The 24983-nt window shown below is 40.6% G+C and overlaps 2 protein-coding genes across 3 annotated transcripts in view; one reads left to right on the top strand and one right to left on the bottom strand.

Annotated features, from left to right (window-relative positions):
• LOC126278234 (transmembrane protein 14C) overlaps positions 1-3111 on the bottom strand; it is a 51827-nt gene extending 48716 nt beyond the window's left edge. Inside the window, exon 1 of the mRNA XM_049978215.1 lies at positions 3030-3111. Coding sequence (XP_049834172.1) covers positions 3030-3105 — 76 coding nt within the window. The 5' untranslated portion in view covers positions 3106-3111. The remainder of the gene's footprint in view (positions 1-3029) is intronic.
• A 112-nt stretch (positions 3112-3223) lies between these two features.
• Positions 3224-24983, top strand: part of LOC126278233 (glutamate--cysteine ligase regulatory subunit) — a 34488-nt gene continuing 12728 nt past the window's right edge. Inside the window, exons 1-5 of one of the 2 annotated variants that reach the window (XM_049978212.1) lie at positions 3224-3757; positions 3867-3935; positions 16354-16480; positions 16640-16839; positions 22243-22357. In XM_049978212.1, coding sequence (XP_049834169.1) covers positions 3650-3757; positions 3867-3935; positions 16354-16480; positions 16640-16839; positions 22243-22357 — 619 coding nt within the window. In that variant the 5' untranslated portion in view covers positions 3224-3649. The remainder of the gene's footprint in view (positions 3758-3866; positions 3936-16353; positions 16481-16639; positions 16840-22242; positions 22358-24983) is intronic. The other variant, XM_049978214.1, reaches the window with a different exon arrangement.

Raw genomic sequence — 24983 nt, 5'->3', positions numbered from 1 at the left:
AAATGAATAAAACACACAAACACACACACAGAATTTCGAGCTTTCGCAACCGGCGGCTGCTTTGTCAGGAAAGAGGGAAGGAAAAGGAAAGATGAAAGGATGTGGGTTTTAAGGGAGAGGGTAAGGAGTCATTTCAATCCCGGGAGCGGAAAGACTTCCCTTAGGGGAAAAAAAGGACAGGTGTACACTCGCGCGCGCGCGCACACACACACACACACACACACACACACACATATCCACCTGCACATACACAGACACCTTATAAACATTACAGTCAACTTCTTTGGGTAGCGTTTATATAGCACGTGGCTTTTCATCTGTCACTACAGTTGCGGAGGGGGGAGGAGCCAGAGATGTGAAATCATGCCTATTAATCGCTTTTTCGAACTGACAGACTTCTGTTACAAATGAAAACGAATAATAGTTTCGCATATTTATTGAGTCAGACATCGGGTGGCCTCGCGAGTGTACACCTGTCCTTTTTTCCCCCTAAGGGAAGTCTTTCCGCTCCCGGGATTGAAATGACTCCTTACCCTCTCCCTTAAAACCCACATCCTTTCATTTTTCCCTCTCCTTCCTTCCTTCCTGACGAAGCAACTGCCAGTTGCGAAAGCTCGTAATCCTGTGTGTGTGTTTGTGTGTTTTGTTCATGTGCCTGTCTGCCGGCGCTTTCCCTATATATATATATATATATATATATATATATATATATATTGGACCACAATCTTACATTAAGAGCTAGCTGAAAATATTAGTACTTGTTTGGTATTTGTCAACATACGGTTGGATACTATTACATTATAGATAAACCTGTCATTTGGGGAAAAAATCTGAGAGAGCATGAAATATTTCTCATTATATTTATGAAGTCCAAAAACAAAATTATCTCTATCCATTGTTTTTAGCCTATTGTGTGAAATTGTGAGTCATGCTTGTGTAATAGGAGTTTTTGATGTGCCTGCTGTGTGACATGGACATAGTGGGTTTATTACAAGACAGTCATTACAACTGAACTCTGAATCTGATCTAAAATTATATTAGTGATACAGGAAAGTGCTAATAAATAATAGTTTTCTTGACCATTTCTGCTGTCTCTCTCTTTATAGATTGGTGTGGCATCCTCTCTATCCAATCACTACATGCAGTTCTTTGTTCAAGGTATCTCTGGTAAATTGTAGACAATTCACTTGAAAATTCTCTACAGAAACTTCAAAGAGTCAGTTAGGACCCTGGACTTTATGCGTTTAAACAATCTTGGCTTCCTTTCAAAACTATTAGCACCAATAAACAGTACAACTTATCTCAGCAGTGATAAGGCAAGAAGAAAATTTCTTTGGTTTACCTCTGTGAAAGGACATAGGACTAGTAATTTAGTCTGTAATTTTTATCTTGCTACAATCTCTTCTTGTACCTGTGCAAAAGTTCTTGTAGCAATCACAGGGTCAAAGATTGATCAAACTTTTTAGGAATACGCAGCAGTATACCAATTTTATGTTCACTACTTTTATTCTAATGGTTCGCACTGCTGCTTCTAGATTGCGGAATCCCAGGTTACATTCCTACTCAAGTTGGAGATTTTCTCTGCTCAGAGACTGGGTGTTCATGTTGTCCTGATCATTTCATCTCACTGTCATCACAAAGACACGCTAGTTGCCTAAGTGGTGTCAAATAGTTTGTGGCCGAGCAACTCCACAAGGGGTCTCATGGCCACTGATGCCATAAATCATTTCATTTCACCACTTTTATTTTTGCTGCACTTGTTACAGAAAGTTTCATCACCGTTTTTCCAATAAAGTGTTTTGACGGACCATCAACCTGTTTGCAATTTTACACTTTGCTTATATTTGCATATACTCTACAAAATTAGATTTGTGTGTCCAAAATTCCTCCATCTAGCATAGTAATAAATAATACATCCCAGTGAACTGAGATCTTACTTTGTTATTTATCAATTCTGCTCCTAACACTAGTATCCAGTAGACTGATCCAATTAGTACTTTTAGCCATCCTTGACAGCAAATCTTATTCAAGCCATTTAATATGAAGACTCAATTTATACAATAATGGTATTAAGTTTCTCACCTACACGTCCTCCAGATAAAAATAACTACCTGTTATTTTTGTTTGTTCATATATTTTGCCAGCGTCCTGTCTTTTTTGGATTATAGCTCTAAATAACTTCCGGACTTATTTCTTAAAATTATCCATTTTCTTCTCCCTCCCCATCACAACAATAAGGCTTTTGGATATAGATGCCAAAATTCTTTCACCTTTATCATGTTCCTGCTGTTTCTTGTCTGATAAGTGGATGCCTAAGCTTGTTTTCCTTCTCTCATATTTAATGGTGCAGTAATGAGCCTAGAAAGCCTCCCTCCATCCAGTACAGTCACTCTATATAAAAAACTGTACTGCTGTAACTACAAATGGAAACAAAAACTTCATTAGGCATGTGAGATCCACTGCAGCATCATGATCTTCCCACTTTTACTTACATTACAATCTACAGGTAATAATATGCAATTTTTTTTTTTTTTTTTTTGGGGGGGGGGGGGGGGAGATAAAGTTCAGCAATCCAACGACAACGGGGTCATCTGAGAGGTTAGCAATTCAGGGATGCTAAATAACAATAAGATAGCCCAGTGCTCGCATTGAATGATTCTACAAGTTGTGTGGACAATGACAAATGTTGTGAGGGTCCGAGGGCACTTAAAAGACATGATGCACACAATGACAATATTGCTGGAAGTTCTACGAATGTATGATCTGCATGTCACTAAGAAAAACACATTATGTGCCGAGTCGGAATGACTGGTAACACCTGCGCAACAGCCTCACTCTTTTTTTTCGGAGGCTGCATAATGTTAGGAAGTACTAAAATTTTATGCAAGTATAATTCGATAACAAGTGCGATGTATACTCATTCACGAGCTACATAGGAACATATGTAAATTGTAAATGATAGGAATCGATTCAAGTAGTCGCATCCACGGCGGCTTCGTGTTGCCAAAAGTGGAGATCCATCGCCTTACCCGCTTTTACATAGCCAAGTATTCCTCCAGCTGCAACAGTGGCAGCGTACGCAAAACTTAATAAGTCGGCACCCATGCTGACGCAGCTACCACTGTAGGTTGACTGATTTATCACACAATATACGATAAGGTAACCACCGTAAGTTGTATAACACTTCCGCAATTTCAGTCATCGACTATGGAATCGATCAGTCGTATTAACTGTTCGCGATCTGAAAATGATGATGCAATTCTTAGGGCTGCGCATGTATGACTTTCGCTCTATACTCGTGAGCAAAACGCTGCCACCAAACCATGACGCTGCAATTTCATCTTCTCAAAAAGCGGTGTTATAAATTACGCCCTATAGATAGAGTTCGAGTGTTTAAATGGTCATAGGAAGCTGCTCAGCGAGGCCACCCGATGTCTGACTCAATAAATATGCGAAACTATTATTCGTTTTCATTTGTAACAGAAGTCTGTCAGTTCGAAAAAGCGATTAATAGGCATGATTTCACATCTCTGGCTCCTCCCCCCTCCGCAACTGTAGTGACAGATGAAAAGCCACGTGCTATATAAACGCTACCCAAAGAAGTTGACTGTAATGTTTATAAGGTAGAGGATTGATAAGCACGGTGAAAATGTTGGATAGTTTATCACCGAATGTGAAGAACATTTATATGCACACAGGAAACATTTTAAATCTGAATGAAGTTAAGAAAAAGGCTGGACAAAACCCGACAGATGAGGTAATTTAAGTGTCGATAATTTTTACATTATGTTTTGGATAGTCATTAAGAATACGTTACATGATATTATACTGGGCGTTGAAATATCGTTTACATTTTGATTTTGCAGTTGATTGAAAGTTTGAAGATAACATTAAGCAAAGGAGATGTCAAAGCTGTAGAAGAGGATAGTGTAAAGGTAAGAAAATCATATTCGTGATTGTACAAGCGAGTTGATGTATATGTGATGTAGTCGCAAGGCTCATGCCGAGATCTATTAAAGTTTGACCGAAAGCAGGGCAGCAACTCTGTACTTGTAATTCTGTTCCTGTTGTTGTGAAATATATATATTAAATGCATATTAAGGAGTAGGCAGCTATTCCTAGTTAGTGGAGATGGACTAGCTAGTCGGCCGCCGGAAGGGAAATTAATAATAATAATAATAATAATAAATATTAGTCGTTTAGAGAGGTGAAAACAAAGCAACGGATATCCCTGAAATTTGTCAGCAAATCTTGTGTAATCAGTATCTTCTATTCAACAGAGCATCCAAGGTCAGTGATTAAAGGTGGTGGTAGATGTAACTTAATAGCTCCGCGATTAATGTGAGCAAGTAACGAAGTATGATGTGAACTGAGTAGGGTGTGCACTTGGAGGGTGCGGGCAGGGAAGACACAAATGTCTCTGTGTAATCTAACATGAGCTGTCATCACTTATATGTTTGGTTTAAACGTGCCATTCGATCATTGTCATCAGTGAATCAAAGAATGATTGGAGGTAACACAGTATAATAAGGACGTTGCCAAAAATTGTATCGTAGGGATTGCGAACAGGATCACTCCCAGAACATAAGGAGAATTTTAGGCACAAAAACGATTCCTAATGTGGGCACTGTTTCATTCTAACAGCTAACAGAGTAGGCCTATCATGTGAAATTTTGTGAGCCTTAAAGGTTCTGTGTCAATCTAGGTGGTTCTGGAATTCTGGTCTTTCACTTCAGGAAGGCTCTGTGCATTTACAAAAATTTCTATGTCAGATTTAACTGTAGCCCCGTGCCTTTATTCTTCAAAACTTAAAATGGGAGTTGGCATTAGAGCTTGAAAATTGTGTGCGCACACAATATCTACTAGAAAATGCCTTGCAAACTACAAAGGTGATTAGATGTAGCTTTAAGTTGATTACAGCTGTAATTACAAAATGATCTCTTTATGATGCAATGAGCACATAGCACCATGAACCCCTTCTAAGACATTAAAAAATGTTTGAGCAAATTTTGTAAGCTTGGAAGAAAGTCTGCACAGTGTGGAAAAAGTAGGGAAATGGCTGAAGCAGTTTCACTTGGATAAAGACACTCTTCATGAAAAGAGCTAAACACCTGCCCATAATTGATACACATTGACGGTTAATACAAGAAAGTGCTGAAGGGTGTCGTAAAACTATTCAACTGATTAGTGATCACTAATAAAACCTTTTACATTTTCTACTGGAGGAAAAAAATGGCTCTGACATTTCAGTTGAAAATGACAGACTGGAGATTGAAGTGCAACCTGTCGCTCTTCAAAAGCATGTTCTTAACCAATTGAACCACCAGATCATGTCTTTAGGTCTAGATAGACATCTGTTTCAGTTATGTTCCTACTTTCTACACTGTAATTTGAAATAACATCCCTGAGGAACAGCTGGAGATTAGTTGGAGAGGCTGGGCTGCTAATTTTTGTGGAAGTATTGATCAGAAATTAATTAAATTGGTTGACTGATGTAATTAACATTGGGTGTTATGTATTGTAACAGATAGCCAGGTAACAGTTAAGCAGTAGCTTGCCATGACTCATAAGTATGCTACAGTGAGCGCAGGACATAAAGATCTTTTTTACTTACAAATGATGGCAGGCAGCCTTTGTTGTTGACCCAGCTATCTCCTAGGTTCTTCTTTCCTTTCTCAGCATATTTATTCCTTAATTTTACATCACCTTTCGGATTATTTTAAGTTCTGGTCCTCGTCTTTGATCTTAATCTTCAAAATTTTCCTGTAGTGTGGACCAAATGGGGATGGATGCCTTAAATAGCACCTACTGCATGCAGTGTTAAAGATTACCTGCACACAGTAACTGTGTACACTCATATGTGCACTTAAAAGTAAACACAATAGCCAATCTGACCTGGTGGGGTCATTAATATACACTTTCAGTAGTCATCTGAAAACACAGGGATCACTGCTGATGGCTGAGCTGCCACTCCCCATGCATACCAACGTGTATATATCCATTTTCTTGGGGCATCATGATTTCCGTAAATGACCATTGTGCCAGATGACTTTTGCAGCAGCTGGGTGGCGCTCATGGGAAGAGTTCTTTATCGAAGTGGGAGGCATTAAGTTGTATGTTTTGCACGTATGAAACATACCCAATTAACCAAAGCAGTGGTCAGTCTGATTTGGCTGTCTCGTCAGTCATACCTAGAAATTTCTGTGCAAGCAGTTGTAATGACTGCTTCCCTTACCGTGGCTGCCCAATGGGAAGGAGAAGGCAGATGATCAAGAGTGAATGAGTTTATCCAGTGCCTTGTATCTACTCGAACTGGAGATACTTTTACTGCAATCGGTAAACATCATTTTTTTGTGTAATACGGAGAATATGAATTTGTAGAAGTTATCTGCTGCTCAACCTACAATGCTTCAGACATGTGCATTACTTTATATCAGTAACCATTGCAAGACTTCGAATATAGTTCAGGGACTCGCCTTCCACAGAGAACTTACACCCCAGACAGATGAGGAGCTACAGGCCAATGTTGAACAGCGGGGTGTACACGTTGTCTGGTGTGTACAAAAAGATCCTAAAGATAATCAATCAGATACAGACATTTTAGCCTGTGAAGGGAACGTCCAAGAAAATTAGTTTTCATGTACAGGTGTGATGTGAGGCCCTACATCACCCCACCCATAAAGTGTTCCTGATGTTTATGCTTTGGTCACGTGTCGTCTTGTTTTCTCCACGGCGGGCCAGAGTGCAGAAACTGTAGATGATCCTCCTCCTGTCAGTTGAACAGATCATCTTCATTGTTCATCAATTTGCTCAGTCTTTAGAAAGGAATGTCGTCAAGTTGACTCTTTGTTTGAAATTTCGTTATCTTGTGCCTTCCAGTTTTGTAGCACCGTTTGAAGGTACACAACCATTCACTGTCTCCCTAGAAATAACTCTGTCAATTGCAAGTTGATGTGCACTACATAGTAGGTCACTATCGTGCACATCCTGTAAATTGTATCGAGCATCTTTGAAACGTGCAAACACCAGGTTTTGTCCTTTCTTGAATACCCATAATTTTTCATATACACAACATGATCTCATTGCTGTGGAATTATTTGAAATCTGTTCATAATTTTTACGAAGCTACAGGTGAGCTTCCTTGTATATAATTATGTTTACTACATCCCCCTCCCCATGATCTAATGACCTTGCGGTTGGCGGGGAGGCCTCAGCGATAGAAATAGCTGCACCATCGGCGCAGCCACAATGAAGGGGTGTCTGTTGAGAAGCCAAACAAACTTATGGTTCCTGAAGAGGGCCTTTTCAGTAGTTGCAGGGGCAACAGTCTGGACGATTTGACAAAGGGTTGCCGAGTACCTGACCACACAGGCACTGTTGGTGGCTGAGCTGAAATCTTCTCATGTATGCCAAGGAGTATGTGTCCGTCATGACTGGGACACGGGGACTCTGAGCAACAGATTATTGGCCAGGTAGCCATTGCTGAGGGTGGGTGTCACCGTGGCAGATGAGTAGCAGGTGGAAGTTATCTCTTATAGGTGGCCATTATGTCCCAGCAGTCTCTCTTTAAGGAATGTCCTCTTTTAACACAGGGAGATACGACCAGAAAAGTTTCCTTTTGTGGGCTACACCATGGTAAGAATGCAGTGCTAAGCAGCAAGCAGAGAAATACTCCCTCCCCAATACTTTGTTTGCTCAAGGACTAATGGGATTCATTCTTGGCCACAAGCCCTTATTCTTTGTGGAGAACTTGGAAGACAAGTGGCAGCCATCTCTGAAATGAAAAGTGGGTCAGTTTTGATTAAACTAGCTTCCCCTACACAGTCATGGGCACTGCTTTCTTGTAGCATGGCATACTGGTAGCTGTCATATCCCATAGTAGTCTAAGTGTGGCTCAGGGTATCATTTTCAACCGAGACCTGCTCTTGCAATGTGATGACGAGCTACGTGCCATCTAGGTGTGATGTGGTGTACACTTTGTCTGTTATGTGCATTGGAGGCCAAAAGAAAATATGGTCGCTACCAGTGCCTTCATATTGGACTTTAAGGGTGACTCATTGTCTGAAAAGGTAAAGGAGATGGTATACTGATGTGTTGTGAAGCTGTATGCTGCCGCCCTCCCCCTCCCAATGCACTATTTCAAGTGTTCTACAAGGCGGTTAGTCTGTGTTGTTGCCCCGGATGATTATTATACGAATATTTTGTCAGGATTTGTAAGCGGTGGGTCCTTGAGGTACAGCAATATGCCAACACAAGGAGTAAGTTTAAACAGGTTTATTAACAAAGACGGATTATAAAACACGCATTCTACGTGCATCCATCATCACTGTGTCTGACATCCAAACACTGGCTAATTACGGTCGTATCGAAAGGTAAGCTAAGAAAAGAAATATTCGCACCTGAGGCCGCGCTAGTTAATACTGCCTGCTGCGGACGGCGGCCAGTGGCGTACTCTCCATCGCAGTGCGGCCGGACACGTGTCTACTGACCAAAGCGGAGCAAATCATCAGCGTTCCAGACAGGTTGGCTGGCAAGTGCAGTGTTAAGGTACTGCACAGCTGCACACAATCCGTAGACCCTTACAGTTCCAAATTTGGGTGCTTGTCTTAGCGTTGCAACACTAGTCACATCTCTAGAAGTTGTGGACAAGTATGCATGTGAATGCTTCTTGTGCCTCTCCCCCCATCTGTGTCAACTGTGGAAAACACCATTCTCCCTGCTCACCAGACTGCGCTCTTTCTTTTCCAGAGGGAGAAGAAAATACAAAACTCTGGACAAACTAACCTACCATAAGGGCCAAGAAGTAGTAAGTGTTTGCTCTCAGTATGTAGAACAGTCATATGCTACAGCTATGATGCCCCCTATGGCGACAGTACTCCTGCCCATTACGCTTCCTACCATGGGTCCTCGGGGCCGCTCACAATGCTTGCCCCCCTGATTGATGGGGGCTCCCCTCTTGTTGCTTCCCACCCACCAGGGCCATTGGTCTCTACCTCCCAGACTAAGATGAATCACCTTGTTCTGACCTGTCTTGCCAGGAAAGGGGTCCCTCGGGACACTTCCTTCAAAGGTTTCTGCTGCTCTGCAAATGGATACCAACCAGTGGCTGAAGGAACCACAGTGTGCTGATTGCAGGGCTTTGCGATCATCCTCTTTATCTGGAATAGATTCAGAGAAGCCCTCACAATCATTGTAGTCATCTAAGGAGAGGAAAGACAAGGAAAAGTTCTCCAAGAAGACACATTCTGGCGGCCCCCACACTACCAGATCTCCCACTTGTTCCACATTTCTGGCTGAGGAGGAGATTCCAGCAGCCCCTGAGGCCCCGGTTCCCACCACACAACAGAACCCAGAACATATGTGTATTGCTGGTATAACCCTTCAACCAGTGGCAGCAAGTGACCAGAGTGTGTAACCTGCCTCCTTGGTACCTTCATCGCCTCTCAATACATCAACATTATTCTCCAGTGGAATTGTAGCAGTTTCCACCACCTGGTTGATCCACAACATATTTTAAGCACTCCCCTGCCTTCTGCATTGCCCTTCAGGAGACCTGGTCTCCAGCAATGTGGATCCCAGCCATACGTGGATATCAAGGATATTATAAGAATTGTGCTATCTGTGACAGGGTGTTGGGCAGAGTTTGCACGCATGTTCTGGGCACTCCACATAGTGAACCTGTGCCTCCTAATACACCTTTGGAGGATGTGGCTGTTCAGGTAAGGGCATTTCAGGCTATTACCATCTACAGTGTTTTCCTCCCTTCTGACAGTGAAGTGTCTCAGAACATAATGTTTCTCAGCTCCCCAACCTATCCTAATATTGAGTGATTTCAGTGTCCTTAGCCCTTTGTGAGGTGGTACCATGATCACTGGCCATTGTAAAGACTTCAAAATTACTGGCACAACTTGACCTTTGCCTCTTGAATATCAGTACCCCACACTTCAGTGTGGCACACGGAACTTTATTGGTCATTGACCTTTCTGTTTGTAGCCTTGGCTTCTCCCGTCCATCCACTAGAGAATTGTTGAGCTGGGTGGTTGTGACCCCTTTCCAATCCTCCTGTCTGTCCTTTCATCAGTGTCATTCCTGTAGATGCGTGCCCAGATGGGCTCTCAGCAGTGTTGACTGGGGTGTTTTTATCTTCTGTCACCCTTGGCTCCCTACTGCATGGAGATATTGATGAGGCAGTCCAAAATATGACTACAGCTATTCTTTCAGCAGCTGATTTGGTGTTCCCATTCCTTGTGCCTACCCTAATGAAAGACAGTACCTTGGTTGTCTCAGAAATGGTAGAGACCACTAGAGATCATGGGCAGGCTCCCCAGAACAATAAATGGCACCCATCAATGTAGGACATCATTGCCTTTAAATATCCCCTTGCCTGAGTCTACCACCAAATAAAATGATGGAAAAAAGAATACTGGGAGCAGTATGTTTCAGCCATCAGGCCATGTACCTTAAGTTTGCCAATTTGGGCAAAGATCAGCACCTCTATAGGTACCAGACACTTGTAGGTATTACCTAGAATGGCACCATCTACATAAGCCCAGATGCTGTAGGTGAACGTTTTGCTCTGCATTATACTAAAACCTCTGCGTCTGACAATTATCAACCTGCCTTTCGTGTCCTGAAACAGTGGGTGGAGCGAAAGCAATTATGTTGCAGTATATGCTACTTGAAGCCGTATAATGCTCCATTCAGTTCCTAAACCATTGCCTCAATACATCCCAGGACCTGACTGCATCCACAAACAAATAAGCACCTATCAGTGGATTGTCAGTGTCATATCCATGCCCTCTTTAGCCACATCTGGATTGAGGGCTCGTTCCCATTGCAGTGGTGAGAAAGCATCATCGTCCCAGCACCCTCTAGATCTTTATCGCCCAACAGGTCCCACCAATGTTATCTGTAAGTTGTTTGAGCATGTGGTGAGTCAGTGGCTGTGTTAGCTCCTTCAGTCTCAGGGTCTCCTGGCTCTATCCAAGGGAGGTTTTCACCAAGGGCATTGCACTACTGATAATGTGGTCTACCTGGCGTCTGCCATTTGAGCAGCTTTTGCTCAATGTTAACACATTATAGCCATATTTTCTGACCCACAAAAGGCTTAGACACTACGTGGTGACACTTCACCATTACGTTTATGGGGTCTCCTGGGTCCACTCCAAATTTTTATCCAGAACTTCCTGTCACACCGTACATTTAAGCAAAAGTGCTGGCTGCACTTTAATACACGGGTGTGCAGATCGCACTACCCTTCTGCAGGTTTACATAGCCCTAATACAGTCCCGTATTTATGATGGGAGTCTGGCATATGGTTTGGCATTGCCCTCAGCATTGCGGATACTGCATCCGATACACCTCTGCAGGGTTCAGCTTGCCACAGGAGTCTTTCAAACTAGCCTTGTGAGCAGCTAGCTTCTGGAGGCTGTTTTTCTCCATTGCAGATCGGGTACCAACAGCAGCTTGTCAATAAAATCACCCATGTTTGCAGCTTCCCTAAGTGTCCAAACTACAGTCTCCTCCTCCCGGAAACAGAAATCCATCTCCCACAATGGCGACCCAGATCTGGGGGTTAAAATCGCGATCCACATCATTTTCTTCCTCTCTGAACTCCAGCTGTTTCCTCTACCAACTCTGCTCATGGCTCGCTCGTACACATCTCTGTGGTGCATCCCTTGTTCATAGCTCCATCTTGGCCTATCACAAGGTCCGAGAGACTTGGTTCATGTTGAAGCCCTGTGCGACCAATTTTTTTTTTCTTCTATCCTTGCTGCATTGAGGGGTTCTGAAGTAGTCTACACTTGTGGCTTGATGGTTGCTTGTCACATAGGCTTTGCTTATACTGACATGGAACATACAGAACTGTGCTACTTGCTGGATGGCTGTGGTATTTTCACTGCAGAATTTGTAGTCATCTCTGATGCTCTTGAACATATCTGTTCCTGGACCAGTGAGTCCTTTCTCATCTGCAGTGAGCAGTTTGCAGGCTCTGTCAGTGTTAACATCTCCACCCCTTTGTCATCACTTTACAGTATTCCCCATATGCCCTCGAACGATGTGGACCCCAGACCGCATCAGAATCCCGTGGAATGAACTCGCTGATAGCCTGGCTAAACTGGCTACCAGTAAATCAGACTCTTGAGATCAGTATTCTGGAAACAGACTTCAGACTGGTTACTACGCCATCAAGTTTGAGGAGTCTGGAATATGGAATGACTCTGACTTCATCAAACATACTATGGGTGATAAAGGAGACTAAGAATCTGTGGAGGTCCTTCTTGCAGGCCTCTCACAAGGACTCTACCGTCCTTTGCAGGCTCCGCATCAGTCATACTTGGTTGACTCATGGTCATCTCCATTGTTACAAGGACCCACCCCACTGTCATTGTGGCTCCCAATTGATGGTGATCCACATTTTGTTAGACTGTCCCAACCTAGCCACCCTGCGGCCCACTCTTAATCTCCCGACTCGCTACCCCTGTTGTTAGGAGACAATGCATCAGCGGCTGACTTAGTTTGGAGTTTTTACCACTCTCTCTGAGAAGGCTTCTTAACATTATCAGCCCATTAAGGGGTTGGCAGAACACTGTTGCCTTCTCTGCGCAGACTGGGCTGCTGCTGTCTGGGCTTGGTGGTCCAGCCCAGTCTTCACCCTGCCTGCTCTTTTACTCTTATTCCCCACTCTCACATGGACTATTGACTAGTTTCATCTTTTGTCTCTCTGCTTGCCCTGTCAGTGTTGCTAGTCTTTCCTCAGCAATTCCTTAGTGGGGTATCTGTGATAAGTAGCAGGGACTGGAGGATGCATGTCCACTAATTGCACTCTGCCTTTGTGGGTTTCCGGCTGCTCCCTAGATTTAATTAAATTTTGGATAGTCCCTCTCATGTTGTATAACTTCATGTGATTGTTCTATACACCATACTCTCACATTATGACAGTTCACTTTTCCATTTAAATGGAATGTTGCCTCATCACTAAACATTAAGCATGGAAGAAAACTGTTATCCTCCGTCTTTCCAAGAACAAAATTACAGAACTCTATACATTGTTGTTTGTCACCTTCATGAAGAGCTCACAGTAGCTGAATTCTGTATGGTTTCATGTGTAAATGTCAACGCAGCACATGGACATTGGGGGCTTGTTGAGCTGTTGAGCTGCACGGTGAATGGGTTTCTGCGGACTCCTTATGAAACTATGGCGGATGTGTTCAATGTCTGTGTCAGACACTTGGGGACGGCCCGGCGATTTGCCTTTACACAAACAACCTGTTTCTCAAAATTGTTAATGCCAACATCTAATGCTCTGTGCTGTAGGTGGATCCACACCATACCTAGTACGAAAGCCACACTGAATAGTTATAACTGATCCGCACTGCCCAAAATCCAGAACACAAAATTCTTTCTGTTGTCCTGATAAGATATTTACTAGAACTGAAGTAGCCACATACTGTTGCTAACTAGCAGGAACCATGTAAAGCTAGAGAGTTTGCTCTTTCCAATAGTATGTTGTTCATGCACATATCTCAAATAACATAACAGTTAAGACTTTTTTTTTTTTTTTTAACCGGATGACTCTTTCTGATGCACCCTGTACTTTACTAACTACACTACTATAATTTTAACCTATCAATTTCCCTATCTAAATTCTCTAATCTCCATACTCGATTAAGAGAGGTAACATTCCACACTCAAACTTGTTGAATGCCGGTTTTCTTTTTCCTGATGACAATAGCCTCCTGAGTAATATCCCTCCAGAGATGCTGTCTGCCTTTTGCAGTGCCAGTACAGCAAGGCCACGTTGTCTAATTTTCAAAGGACAGATCAGTCAGTCATCCAAAATGTTGCCCCTGCAACTCCTGGAAAGGCTTATTGTCCCTCTTTAGAATCCACTTATTTGTCTGGGCTCTCAACCTACATCCTTCTGTTGTGGTTCCACCTAGGCTATGGCTATATATATGGTTGAGGCATGCTACACACCCCACCTCAATAAGGTCTGTGGTTCATGGGAGTTGATTTCTATTCACTGTACAGAAATGCTCTATAAGGATCTCTGATGTCCATCCCTTGAACTTCATGTAAGCAACTGTTCAAAAAATTGGGCAAACCAGCAACAGCCTCACATTACATTTATTATTGTGAAATATGTTGAAGAATAGAGCCCAGTTTGAAAAGAATAGCACCCGTAAACGTAACACTAAGAACAAAAATAGCCTCCACACTCTACAGCTCGACTTTACTCTTGCACAGAAAGGAACTAAGTGTGCAGCTAAAAAAATATTTCACCACCTCCCATGTGAATTACTGGTACTGACAGGTATCAAAAGTTTCAAAAACAAACTAGAACCATTTCTACTTGACAAATCCACCTATTCATGGATGAATTTCTGTGTTGACAGTTGTAGTTGGGTTACATTTATCAGATTTTGTTGTAAATCCATACATATTATAAAAATGTATGTTATGTATTCCACATCTCATATTAAACCACTGGGCTAATTTCAAACAAACTTAGTACACATCACTTACTATCTGGAAAGAAATACTGTGAAAGTAAGAATCAGCTACCTGCTATTGGGATGGGAGAGGAACGGATGGATTAACAGAATTGAAATAAATACATACCTCGCCAATGCCGAGTACTTTGCTTGTAAAGATAGAGAAAATCACCCAGAATTAAATTTTCATTCTGCAGCGGATTGTGTGTTGATATGAAACTCTGTGGCAGATTAAAACTGTGTGGGTCATGAGTCGTGCTGGGGTAGCTTAGTGTATAGAGCACTTACCTGAGAAAAGCAAAGATCCTGAGTTTGAGTTTTGGTCTACACACAGTTTTAATCTGCCAGGAAGTATCGTAAAAATCTTATTGTGTAAATGGCTAGCATGTAGCTGTGTTTTCTCAGAAAAATGTATGTTGTTTGTAAACCTACTTACACATACTGTGGCATGACAAATAGTTGCAAATAAGCTGAGGAGAGAAAGAAGAGCCTCTTGCTGCTGACCCTGTCCTGCATTGTCCAACTTGTTCCCCCGCCCCAGCCATAAAAGTCTGTCTGTCTGCCATAACTTTAAACTGGTAATACACATTGATTGTAAGCATTTATTTTTAGATAGACTGTAAGCTTAGTAATGGACATCCTATTCAATTTATCAGAAGTTCTGCAAGACCATTTTTATTAAAATTAGAAGGAAGGTCAGCATTGGCTGTAATTTTGATGATTTATTAACAGCAAAATCTATTTTTGCCCACATAGTGATAATCTTCAGTGCTTTAGTGTACAAATTAAAGCTCATAGGCACTGGTGTCTAGTTATTAGCAGTAACAGAAGTCACAATATTGTTTCACAGCTTCTGCTACTGCTAATAACTAGACACCAGTGCCTACAAGCTTTAATTTGTACGCTAAAGCACTGAAGATTATCATTATGTGAATGAAAATAGATTTTGCTGTTAATGAATCATCAAAATTATGGCCAATGCTGACCTTCCTTTTTATATAGTCATTGTGCTCACAGCACTCTGTGGAATCATCAATCAATACCATTTTTATTGTTTAGTTTTCCTTTTGCTGTCCACCCAGCTGTGTTAAACTGCCAGAAACACTTGAACTCATTAATTTATTCAATGGCTTTATTGTTAACATGTAAAACTTCCTTTTAAAAGTGGTAATTATACACCTCCAGTGCAGCAGAGAATAGTTTTAGCATCGCTGAACCACCTTCCCTGACTCTTCTAAAATGTCACATTCTCATTATTCATTTTGTTTAATTAGTTGTTGTTCCAGTAGGCATGACAACAACTATCATTCAAGTTCAGATAAGCACTGTTTGGTCTGTAACAGATCGGTATTGCCCATATAGAAAGCAGAAAAGAATTACTTGGGTAACTTACATCTGAATCCTTGGAATAAATGCAACATAGTTCTCATGGAAACACTGTGAGTAAATTTAGAGAACCTGTATTCAAAGAAAATTGTCTTCATTATGCTACTACCATATCATATCATTATGACAATGAGGTAAGAGAGAGGAGGCATATGGAGCCTTATAGTCAATAGCTTCTGCTTCACTTTATATATGAATGGAATAGAAAAGGGAAAAAAGATATTAGTAATCTTCATTGTGAGTTAGCAGTGGCTTGTTGAGATATGCAGCTCTGTATTCAAATTTGTTCACCACTAAGTGCCTATTGTAATGGTTGCCATAAAGATAGCAGCTGCATGGTATAAACAGTTGGATTTGACCTAGGAATTTATCCTGCTTTGTTGCCTTAGTATTTACTGCTTGTGATTGCTCTCCCCGTAAGAATGTAATCCTTGAACATAGTATTTTATATTATTTATCTTTGTCACAGATTCAGCGACTTGATGATGACACGCAAACAGGGATTACCTCAGAAGATAGAAAAGGCTTGAAAATAGGAATTAAAGTATTTGTTTCATCTCCAAAGAAGGAAACCTTATGTGAAGCTCTGGAAACTAGTAAGTGCTCTTCCATTTAACGTAAAATATATAAATTAATTTTGACCCTGTACTGTATTTGATTATCCATGAAAATGTATTTGTATTCAAAATATGGTTTAGTTTGCAGTTCACGTAGTATTTAATATTGATCGTCTTATACTAGTGTTTACATTTCAGTGTTTCTCGCACTCAATGTCGATTTTGTCGACTCCCTTGTGTTGGCATATCCTAGCAAGGCAGAAAGTACAACTCTCCTTCCAGAGCTTCAAGAGATGTGGACAGTATTAGAAGACTACACAGAACGTCAGAAGCTCTACACTATAGGAGTCAGTGATATAGACACAGACATTTTTGTGGCACTGCACAACTGGGCAAAGGTATTGTTGTATCTTACTTTTTAAATGATGCATTGAAGTAGCTTTGGTTCTGGTTCACAGTTTAACTATTGTAGCTAAAACTTCATTGTATTTGAGTAAAAATCATTTCAGCATTGGGTTTAAAAATATGTTAATCCAGTCATAAATTTGCTTAATAAAAGGTCATTCAATGTTTCAGTTTAAAGTTTCCAAATTGAATTGTGAATTTGGAAAATGGTATTCATGGCGTCTTTACAGTTCTGTATCTCAATTTCCAGGTACTTGAAAACTAAGTGATACAGGTAATTCGTCTGGAATAAAGTACATTCCCTCCGTTTAATGCTCGGTCACAGACAGGCCCAACAAAACGACTACTAAACAAATAAGGTTCTAGTCAAAGAAGCCTTCATTTGTGTGTACACACACACACACACACACACACACACACTTTTTTTGGTTAGCTGTCATTTTGTTGTGCCTTTCTGTGGCTCAACACTTCCACTGTGTGGTGAGTAGCAATTATCCTTTTCACAATATTGTCATTGTTCCATCCTGGCTTTTCTATTGTTTGATGCTTCTGTTAAAGCTATTTAAATCGGACTATTATTGCACAAGTTGCGGGGTTTGATGCCTGTGCCACTGTAATATCAGTTGGACTGGCCTTTTCGAGGGGGGTGGAGTGATATGTGACAAGGAAGTTGTGGAACAGTTCTTCAGTTGATATTGACAGCAAGGCCTTATGCGTTTGAGCCTTAAATGTCTATACCATCTGCTCAGCCTCTGGGTTGGAGGTCGAAAAATCCAAGCAAAATCAGGGTACTACTAGTAGTGGCCTGGGCCTGGGCATGGTCATGGGAAGAAACGTTTGTGCCGGGACTGCCTGGTTGAGGGATCAGGCATGACAGGAGTCGCACACAAGCATTAAATTTCAGCATAAATAAAGGGTCATTATATGTGTCACCAGGTTAATGCTTTCATGGATGTCATCTCCCAATACAAGGCATGAAATAGCTGTAGGTGTTGTGATTGGAGCAGATATGGACTGATGACATGGGATGAAGAGTAGTCTGTGGCCAACGTTTAGCATGTTGGGCAGTGGAGCAAATACGGTTTTTTCCAGGAGCTTTGGCCTCCACCCAAAAATCAGTCTTAAAGCTTCATGGTTGTAACAGTCTTGCAAATACTTGTGAAACTTCATTACATTGCCCTACCACAAAAACTTCTTACCAGCCTTGTTGCCAACATGGGAGCATATTGCAGGATACACATTGCCACTCATGGTAATCGCGCAGTCTATTAAGAACCATTTTGGTGCCTTTGTAATGTCCAGGGGGTGGTCGTTAATCGTAGTGACTTCAAGGTAGCTGTTTTAATAAAGTGTCATTCCTGTTGGTATGTATGTTTCTTTGTTACCTTCTGTTTCATACTGTAGCTGTTCCTTCTATGTATGGTCAATGTTTCATCAAGCTATGTTGCTTATCAGTGACAGATAACGAGAAAGTTAATTTTCTCCTGAAGTTTTACACACCAGTGTACTTAATAACAGTTTCAGGCAGTTGATGATAATTGCAACCACTGAAGAAGTTCCATTTTGGAGCCTTTTCACCAATTTCTGACCTCCATAAGCCACTCTAACTTCCTGGATGTAAAACAGTGAAACCTTTTGTCTACATACATAAACAGATTTGCATTCTGAGACAACTGGCTTGCCCTGTTACAATCAGCAATAACTCCTGGAGAAAAGTCTAAAAGACTTGTGTAGAAAAATTTATTAAATCAGTGATCGCTTAGCTGTTATTTAAAAAATATTCACATTACCAGTTTCAGCAAATAGTTACCGAGTTACTGCCTTCGGGTGTCTTGAGCCAGTATAAAGCTTTGTATTGGTGAACAAAATCCTTCGGCACTTTGAATGTCATGATGTTTTTTTTAACATTTCAGTGAGTGTGCGTCATGTCATTACATGATAAAAGTTAGACTTTTACTGTGTCACACTACGATATATTCATTTAAATGTTAAATAACTTTGATCGTCATAAAATGTGTAACTATATTTATCTGTAGTAAGCATTTTAGTGGATTAAGAGCATCTGAAGATGGCAATTACTTGTCGAAACTGGGAATGTGAATGTTTTTTAAATAACCTCTATGTGATTGTTAACGCGAAGGCTTATACAGAAGTTTCAAAGGTCTCATACTTCCAGTTTGCTATGAATCAATTTTTAAATCTTTAAATTGTTGGTATATTGTAACTCATGCCTATAGTGACTTCCAAAATATTGATGTAGACATTAATTCACCTCTGCAACAAAACAGTTTTGTTGTCAGCTATTTGTCTATTATTCTAACTACCTGCTCATGTCAACATCATTTATTGGAAAGTTACAAATCATTTGTATTTGTATTGTCCACTCGGGTATATGAATTCTCCTACATGAGAGATTAGTGTCTGAAAGAAATTGGTCACTGGTAATGTCATCTACTGTGCCCTGAATGCTGTTGCGTTGTAATTAATCTACTAAATAAACCACATTTACTTGAATCAAGTACTCAAAAACAAATAAAAACTTACTAGTTACATGACCTTGACAAAATTCTGCAGGCATTGTGAAGGCTTTTCAGAAGGTGACTTTTTGATTAACAAAACTTGAACAAAGGGATTTGAGGCATTGTTGTTGAATTAAACATTTACAGAAATGCTAATCATCAAAAGAAAACTTAATGTGAAACTTAAATCCCCTCCCCTTGCCCCCGTCAGTGTTACTTCTTTAAATGCTTCCTGTAGACAGACTGCTTGGTCAACTTCCAGGTTACCACCGTTTTGACTGAAAAATTTTACAATAATAATTATGTCGCATCTCAGTAACATCTACCAGTCGTGAATTAGATGCAAACCATAACGTCACTGTGTTTTACACACACACACACACACACACACACACACACACACACACACACACACACACAGTTTTAAGAAAAGGATCCTGCAATGTGTTAATTTGTTTGTGATGATTGTGACTGTGAATGCAGTTCAGAGCTCACCGGAGTAGATAAGAGTGATCGTTGCCAAAAGTATCTCATCGTGTTTGTATTACTCTGCTCCACATACTATCTTAGTCATAATTTGAAATGTTTCTTTCGCCATCCTTCATGACGATGTGGTATTGCATGATATCACATATACATGTGACTAAATCCCTATGGTCGTAGTGATGTATGATATGAAAGCCAAATTGTGCAATATTATTCCGTAACTACAGTAATTAGCAAGGGAACGATCATAAGCAGGCCCAAATCAGTTCTTGGCATTCTGCTGTTTCATAACTCTTGAGAAAAGTTCTGAGCCTCATGTTAATCCATAGTACAAGGCTGAAATGTTCGCTAGTTCTACAGCAACAATAGCAGCTTTATAGCAATCAAATTACTTCGAGTGATTCAAACATCTAACCACATACACGGACAAGGAAAAAAAAAATTGCTAAACCAAGGAGTTGTGTGACATAAATGAGTTTGTAGGCGTGTTTCTACATCTTGAAGATGGTATTTATCCAAATGTCATACCAGTTGTATAAGAGTGGTGCTAGTAGTGCCCATATGATGATGCATATCGGGTTTGCTTTAAATATGTGCTGTAATGGTTGTGAGCATTAGTTACCTTTATATTTTGGATGTGGTGAGTTGACGTCAATCAAGAACGCCTTTAAGGTGACAGAAACCAATATCCATACCTCAGAGGTAGTGCAACGCTGTGTAGTAGCGCTAGGAGAACATGGGCACCCCGTCTGTGACTTCAGTGGTGTCAAGCAAGAGCTCATTGGTGGTCAGGGTGGAGGTCTGTTGTGCTTTCTGATGAAACCTTATTCTACCAGTGATGGTTTAGTGTTGGTTAAAAGGATGCCAGATGAGTGCCTGCAACCAACCTTGCTGCATGCAAGACACACTGGACCTACACACTGCAAAATTGTAGCAGAAAATAAAATATCTACATCAGCCGGATGCAGTGTTATATGACAACAGGAATACCCTTGTGGTTATTCCATGTGCGCTAACTGCAAATCTGTACATCAGTCTGGTGATCGATCTGTTGTGCTGCCATTAGTGAACAGGATTTCAGGTTGTTTTTTTTCCAATGGGATAATACTCCTCCACCCACTGCTGTTGTAACCCAATGTGCTCTGCAGTGTGTCGACGTGTTGCCTTGGCGTGCTCTATAACCAGATCTGTCCCCAATTGAGCACTTATGGGACATAATCGGACAACTCCAGCGTGATCTAAAACAATATAGCCGTTGCTGTATAACAGATAAAGTGCGAGAAGCATGAAACTCCATCCCACAAACTGACATATGACGCCTGTACGATGCAATACATGCACATTTGCATCCGTGCATTTAACATTCTTGCAATTACAGTGGTTGTTAATGTACCAGCATTTGACATTTGTAGTGGCTTATCTCGGGCTTACATTAGCCTGTGATCTTGCCATGTTAATCACTAAATACGTTACCTAGATAAATGTATTCTTGAAATTTCATTACTCTATTATCACCTCAGTTAGCTAATTGCTCCAGGATCTAATACAGAGTCTCTGCCTACCAATTACGTGTGTAAACACTATTGAAATACTTGCCTAAAGCAAAAATCTGAAAAGTTACCAGAACTCCATGGCTGCTCAAGATAACATACAAATTCTTGGAAACTTCTTGCTACCCCAGAGAGGATTACTGATTATAGACAACATTTTTAAAATTTGAAGCTACTCTAAAAACTACGTGAACACTGAGACCTCCGACCCATCCACTTTCTTAGAAAGGGGAAGTTTAGCTTTTAAATCCAATGTGGCAATCATTCTCATAAAGTACTCTCCCATATCCTGCCTTTAGTACTTTCCTGGAAAGTGCAGCTTTTTGGCAAGCATTATCTTATTTTCCACCTAACATTGCTGGAGAAATACCTAATTGTACTGGAAAATCTGTCGGACAACCATAGTACACTGTGACCTGACCTGATATGACCTAAGGATGAATTGTGAATATTTCTGACAACCCACTTTACACTGTTGTGGGGAGACTAACTCATAAGCTGTTGGTTGGTTCAGAAATATTAGTTTGAGGATATTCAGAATAATTGTCTGTATTTAAGGGGACTATGTAAAGAAGTCTCATTTTTCTTTTCCTAGAGTATGTTCAAGTTGAGGGGAATGAAGGAGAGAAATGATGGTCAGAGGCATAAGTCACTGTGCTATATCAAATATCTCTCTCTCTCTGGAATAAGGTTACTTGTTACCTGTAGCATCTGAACACATAGGAAAGAGTAAGTTTTTTTAGCTATCACTCAGTTACACATCTTGGGTTTTAGGATGTCTTTTTGTCGGTTATGTTTTTTCTTGTATAAGATTGATATTACATCATACTTTTTTTTTCAGATTAAGCCTAGCATAATACAGATTAACCTGGCCAGTTGTTGTGTGGTGCCACCTGCATTGCAAGAATTCACAAAACAAAATGACATTCAGTTGCTAACACACAGTGATCCATTTGGTAAGTGTAGAGCACCTATAATTTCTATACTTCACAGTAACTGACACATGCAAGAAATGCTGAGAAAGGAAGTTTCATTTGTAGAGTGTGCCGAAGTTTGCTTGAAATGACACTAGTACATGTCTAAACTGTCTTTTAGGACCTGCCAATTGGAAAAAGTATTTGTTGCTTGACGACAACAAATATGCTTGATAATTGACAAGCATATGTTTTCTTTAAGTGTATAGAGATCAATGGTTTAGGTCAACCACTGTTATTCGCCATAAAGTTAACTGAATTTTTGGTGACTTTGAAGACTACTTCAGTGGCACAAAGGTACATCCAGACTCAGTGAAGAGCAGAAAAATATGTACAGGAAATATAAATAAATAAACAAAAATGAATAATTTTTGTGACTGTGTGTAGCAACAGGCAAATTGTACCACGCTCTGGAAGAGGTGGACTGTAACTGAAGATTGGCAATAGTTGTTCATGCATTATCTTTGATTCTAGTAAATGAATGACAGTAAATGATATTAGTAGCACAGAAAAAATTGTGCACACATGAGGTCTCATGTTTGCTAACAAGAGCACATAAATAGTGAGCTGAGTGTGCTTTCCTATTTTTAACTCTACTGGGAATAGGACATTTGATTTCTGCAACTGTGTGATTGTGGATGAGCATAAGGGTAACTTCAGACTCTGAGAGGAAATGATACTGCCACTAAAGACCAAAGCCATATGAATTGTAAGCTCCAAAGGTTGGTGATCTGTCATAGACAGTGTGTGTTGTAACTTTACGAATGTGGAGCAGTCATTAATGTCAACACTATTGTTACCCCTACACTAAGCACAGTAGACCAGAAGTAGTAAGCTCCATGGTATGTTGACATATTTTGTTGATGCTGTCATACAAACAATAATGTATTTCTTGTCATTATTGTAGCCATTACCACACTTAATATGGAGATGAAAGATGTCTTATGACAAGTATGTCAATACTAATTGGAGATAAAGTTTCAGTACAAGGTCTTTACTTCAGTTTACAATAAATTATTTTGTTCCATAATATATTGTTTTATTGGGCAACAATACTTGCCTTGCGCCCCCCCCCCCCCCCCCCCACCGTCCTCCTGTCATTTGATGGTTGACATTGCATCCTATAACAGAGATAGTAGTTAGTATGGCTTGCACCTGCGCACCTTTAGGTTTGTGTTGCAATTTAAATGTGGTCGTTGATATGTTGCACACAAAATCGTAACCGGCTGTTTCCTGTTCCCTTTAGCTAGTGCTACTGTCTTCTTAACTTTAATTAACTTTTAACAGACAGATTTAGTTTTAAGGATTCTGCTGTATATTATCTTGTCCACAATAAACTGACAATTTTACTGGAGCTCCCAGAAGCAGAAAAAATTAACACTAGTTGTAAAATAGTTTCTTCAAAGTGCTGACAGTGTTAGTCTGGTACTAGATGCGAAGTATTACTGTAAATGTTGTTGAGTATAATAGTGCCAGCATTATGGGAAGTAAAAATGTTACCTTCCCCTCACCGCTCCTATCCCCCCGACAAACCTAATGTTGGGAGCAATGCACGCCTCCTGCCGTTTTTGATAGCCACTGTGCAAATTGTTAACTTTTCCCGGATGGGCTGTGCTTCAGGAATATTGACATGAACTTACTTTGTTTTTTTCTAAAATTTCACGTTTCTGCTAAATACATGGCTAGTGGTGGTTTTTCTTAGATTGCTCACCTTAAGCTGCCTTAACTGTAGATTTGATTGTACAAGGTGGCCTATTAAGTAGCTAACAGCAGGTGACACTGTACAAGGGAATTTTCAATTGATGCATTTTATAGTGAGCAATCACAAAAGTAAATGCATATAATATGGTTTTAGACGACTGCTTATGAAATGTGTTGACTGAACAAGAAAGTATTGTTCATTATATGGGAGTGTACAATGAGAGGCAAAAAAAAGATTGCCCAGCCTGAATAATTCAGGGTCCAAGAACAGATCATTGTGCATGCCCAAGTTCAGAAGTGCCAGTGTTCACAATGTCAAATAGGAGCAACATAATGGTTAGCGTACAGTGAATGTTGAGATTTCTTGCAGTTTAATGTATTTTATCATTTCTTTTGAAAATCATTATTGAAGCATGTAGAAACACTTCAAATATAACAACTCCATGTCGGTAGACTTGCTAAAACAATGATCATTTTGAGTCTGTTTCAATGGCTGACTACCCTGCTGGTCCATGGGTTAGAATAGGCCCAAGATATCCCTGCCTGTCATAAGAGGCGACTAAAAGGATCTCTAAACTTTTCGGTCCTATAAGTTCAGGTCCCATTTTATTGTTTGACCTGCCACTTTCCAAACTCTACAGAATTGCGGGCCATATGGGGAAGGACACCTTATGTGGTGCATAAGTTATCCATAGATTCGATCTCTAGAACCTCTTGTTGTGGCTTTGCATCTCCACCTGCAATTAAACTATTTGGGCGAGAACACTTTCCGGAGTATGTCATCTTCTTCTGTTGTCTCCTGTCTTTTGCCCTCATGACAGTACTGGGTTTCTGTGCACCAAATATCTAGCACGGTAGCCAGTCTGTTGTGGTGGGGCCGTCATGTACCCATTTGGTGGTAGCCCCC

This window comes from Schistocerca gregaria, chromosome 6 (assembly GCF_023897955.1).
Source record: "Schistocerca gregaria isolate iqSchGreg1 chromosome 6, iqSchGreg1.2, whole genome shotgun sequence".
In the NCBI taxonomy this organism is placed as follows: domain Eukaryota; kingdom Metazoa; phylum Arthropoda; class Insecta; order Orthoptera; family Acrididae; genus Schistocerca; species Schistocerca gregaria.
Note: the sequence above shows the minus strand (reverse complement) of the source record. Positions and strands in the feature narration are given on the sequence as shown.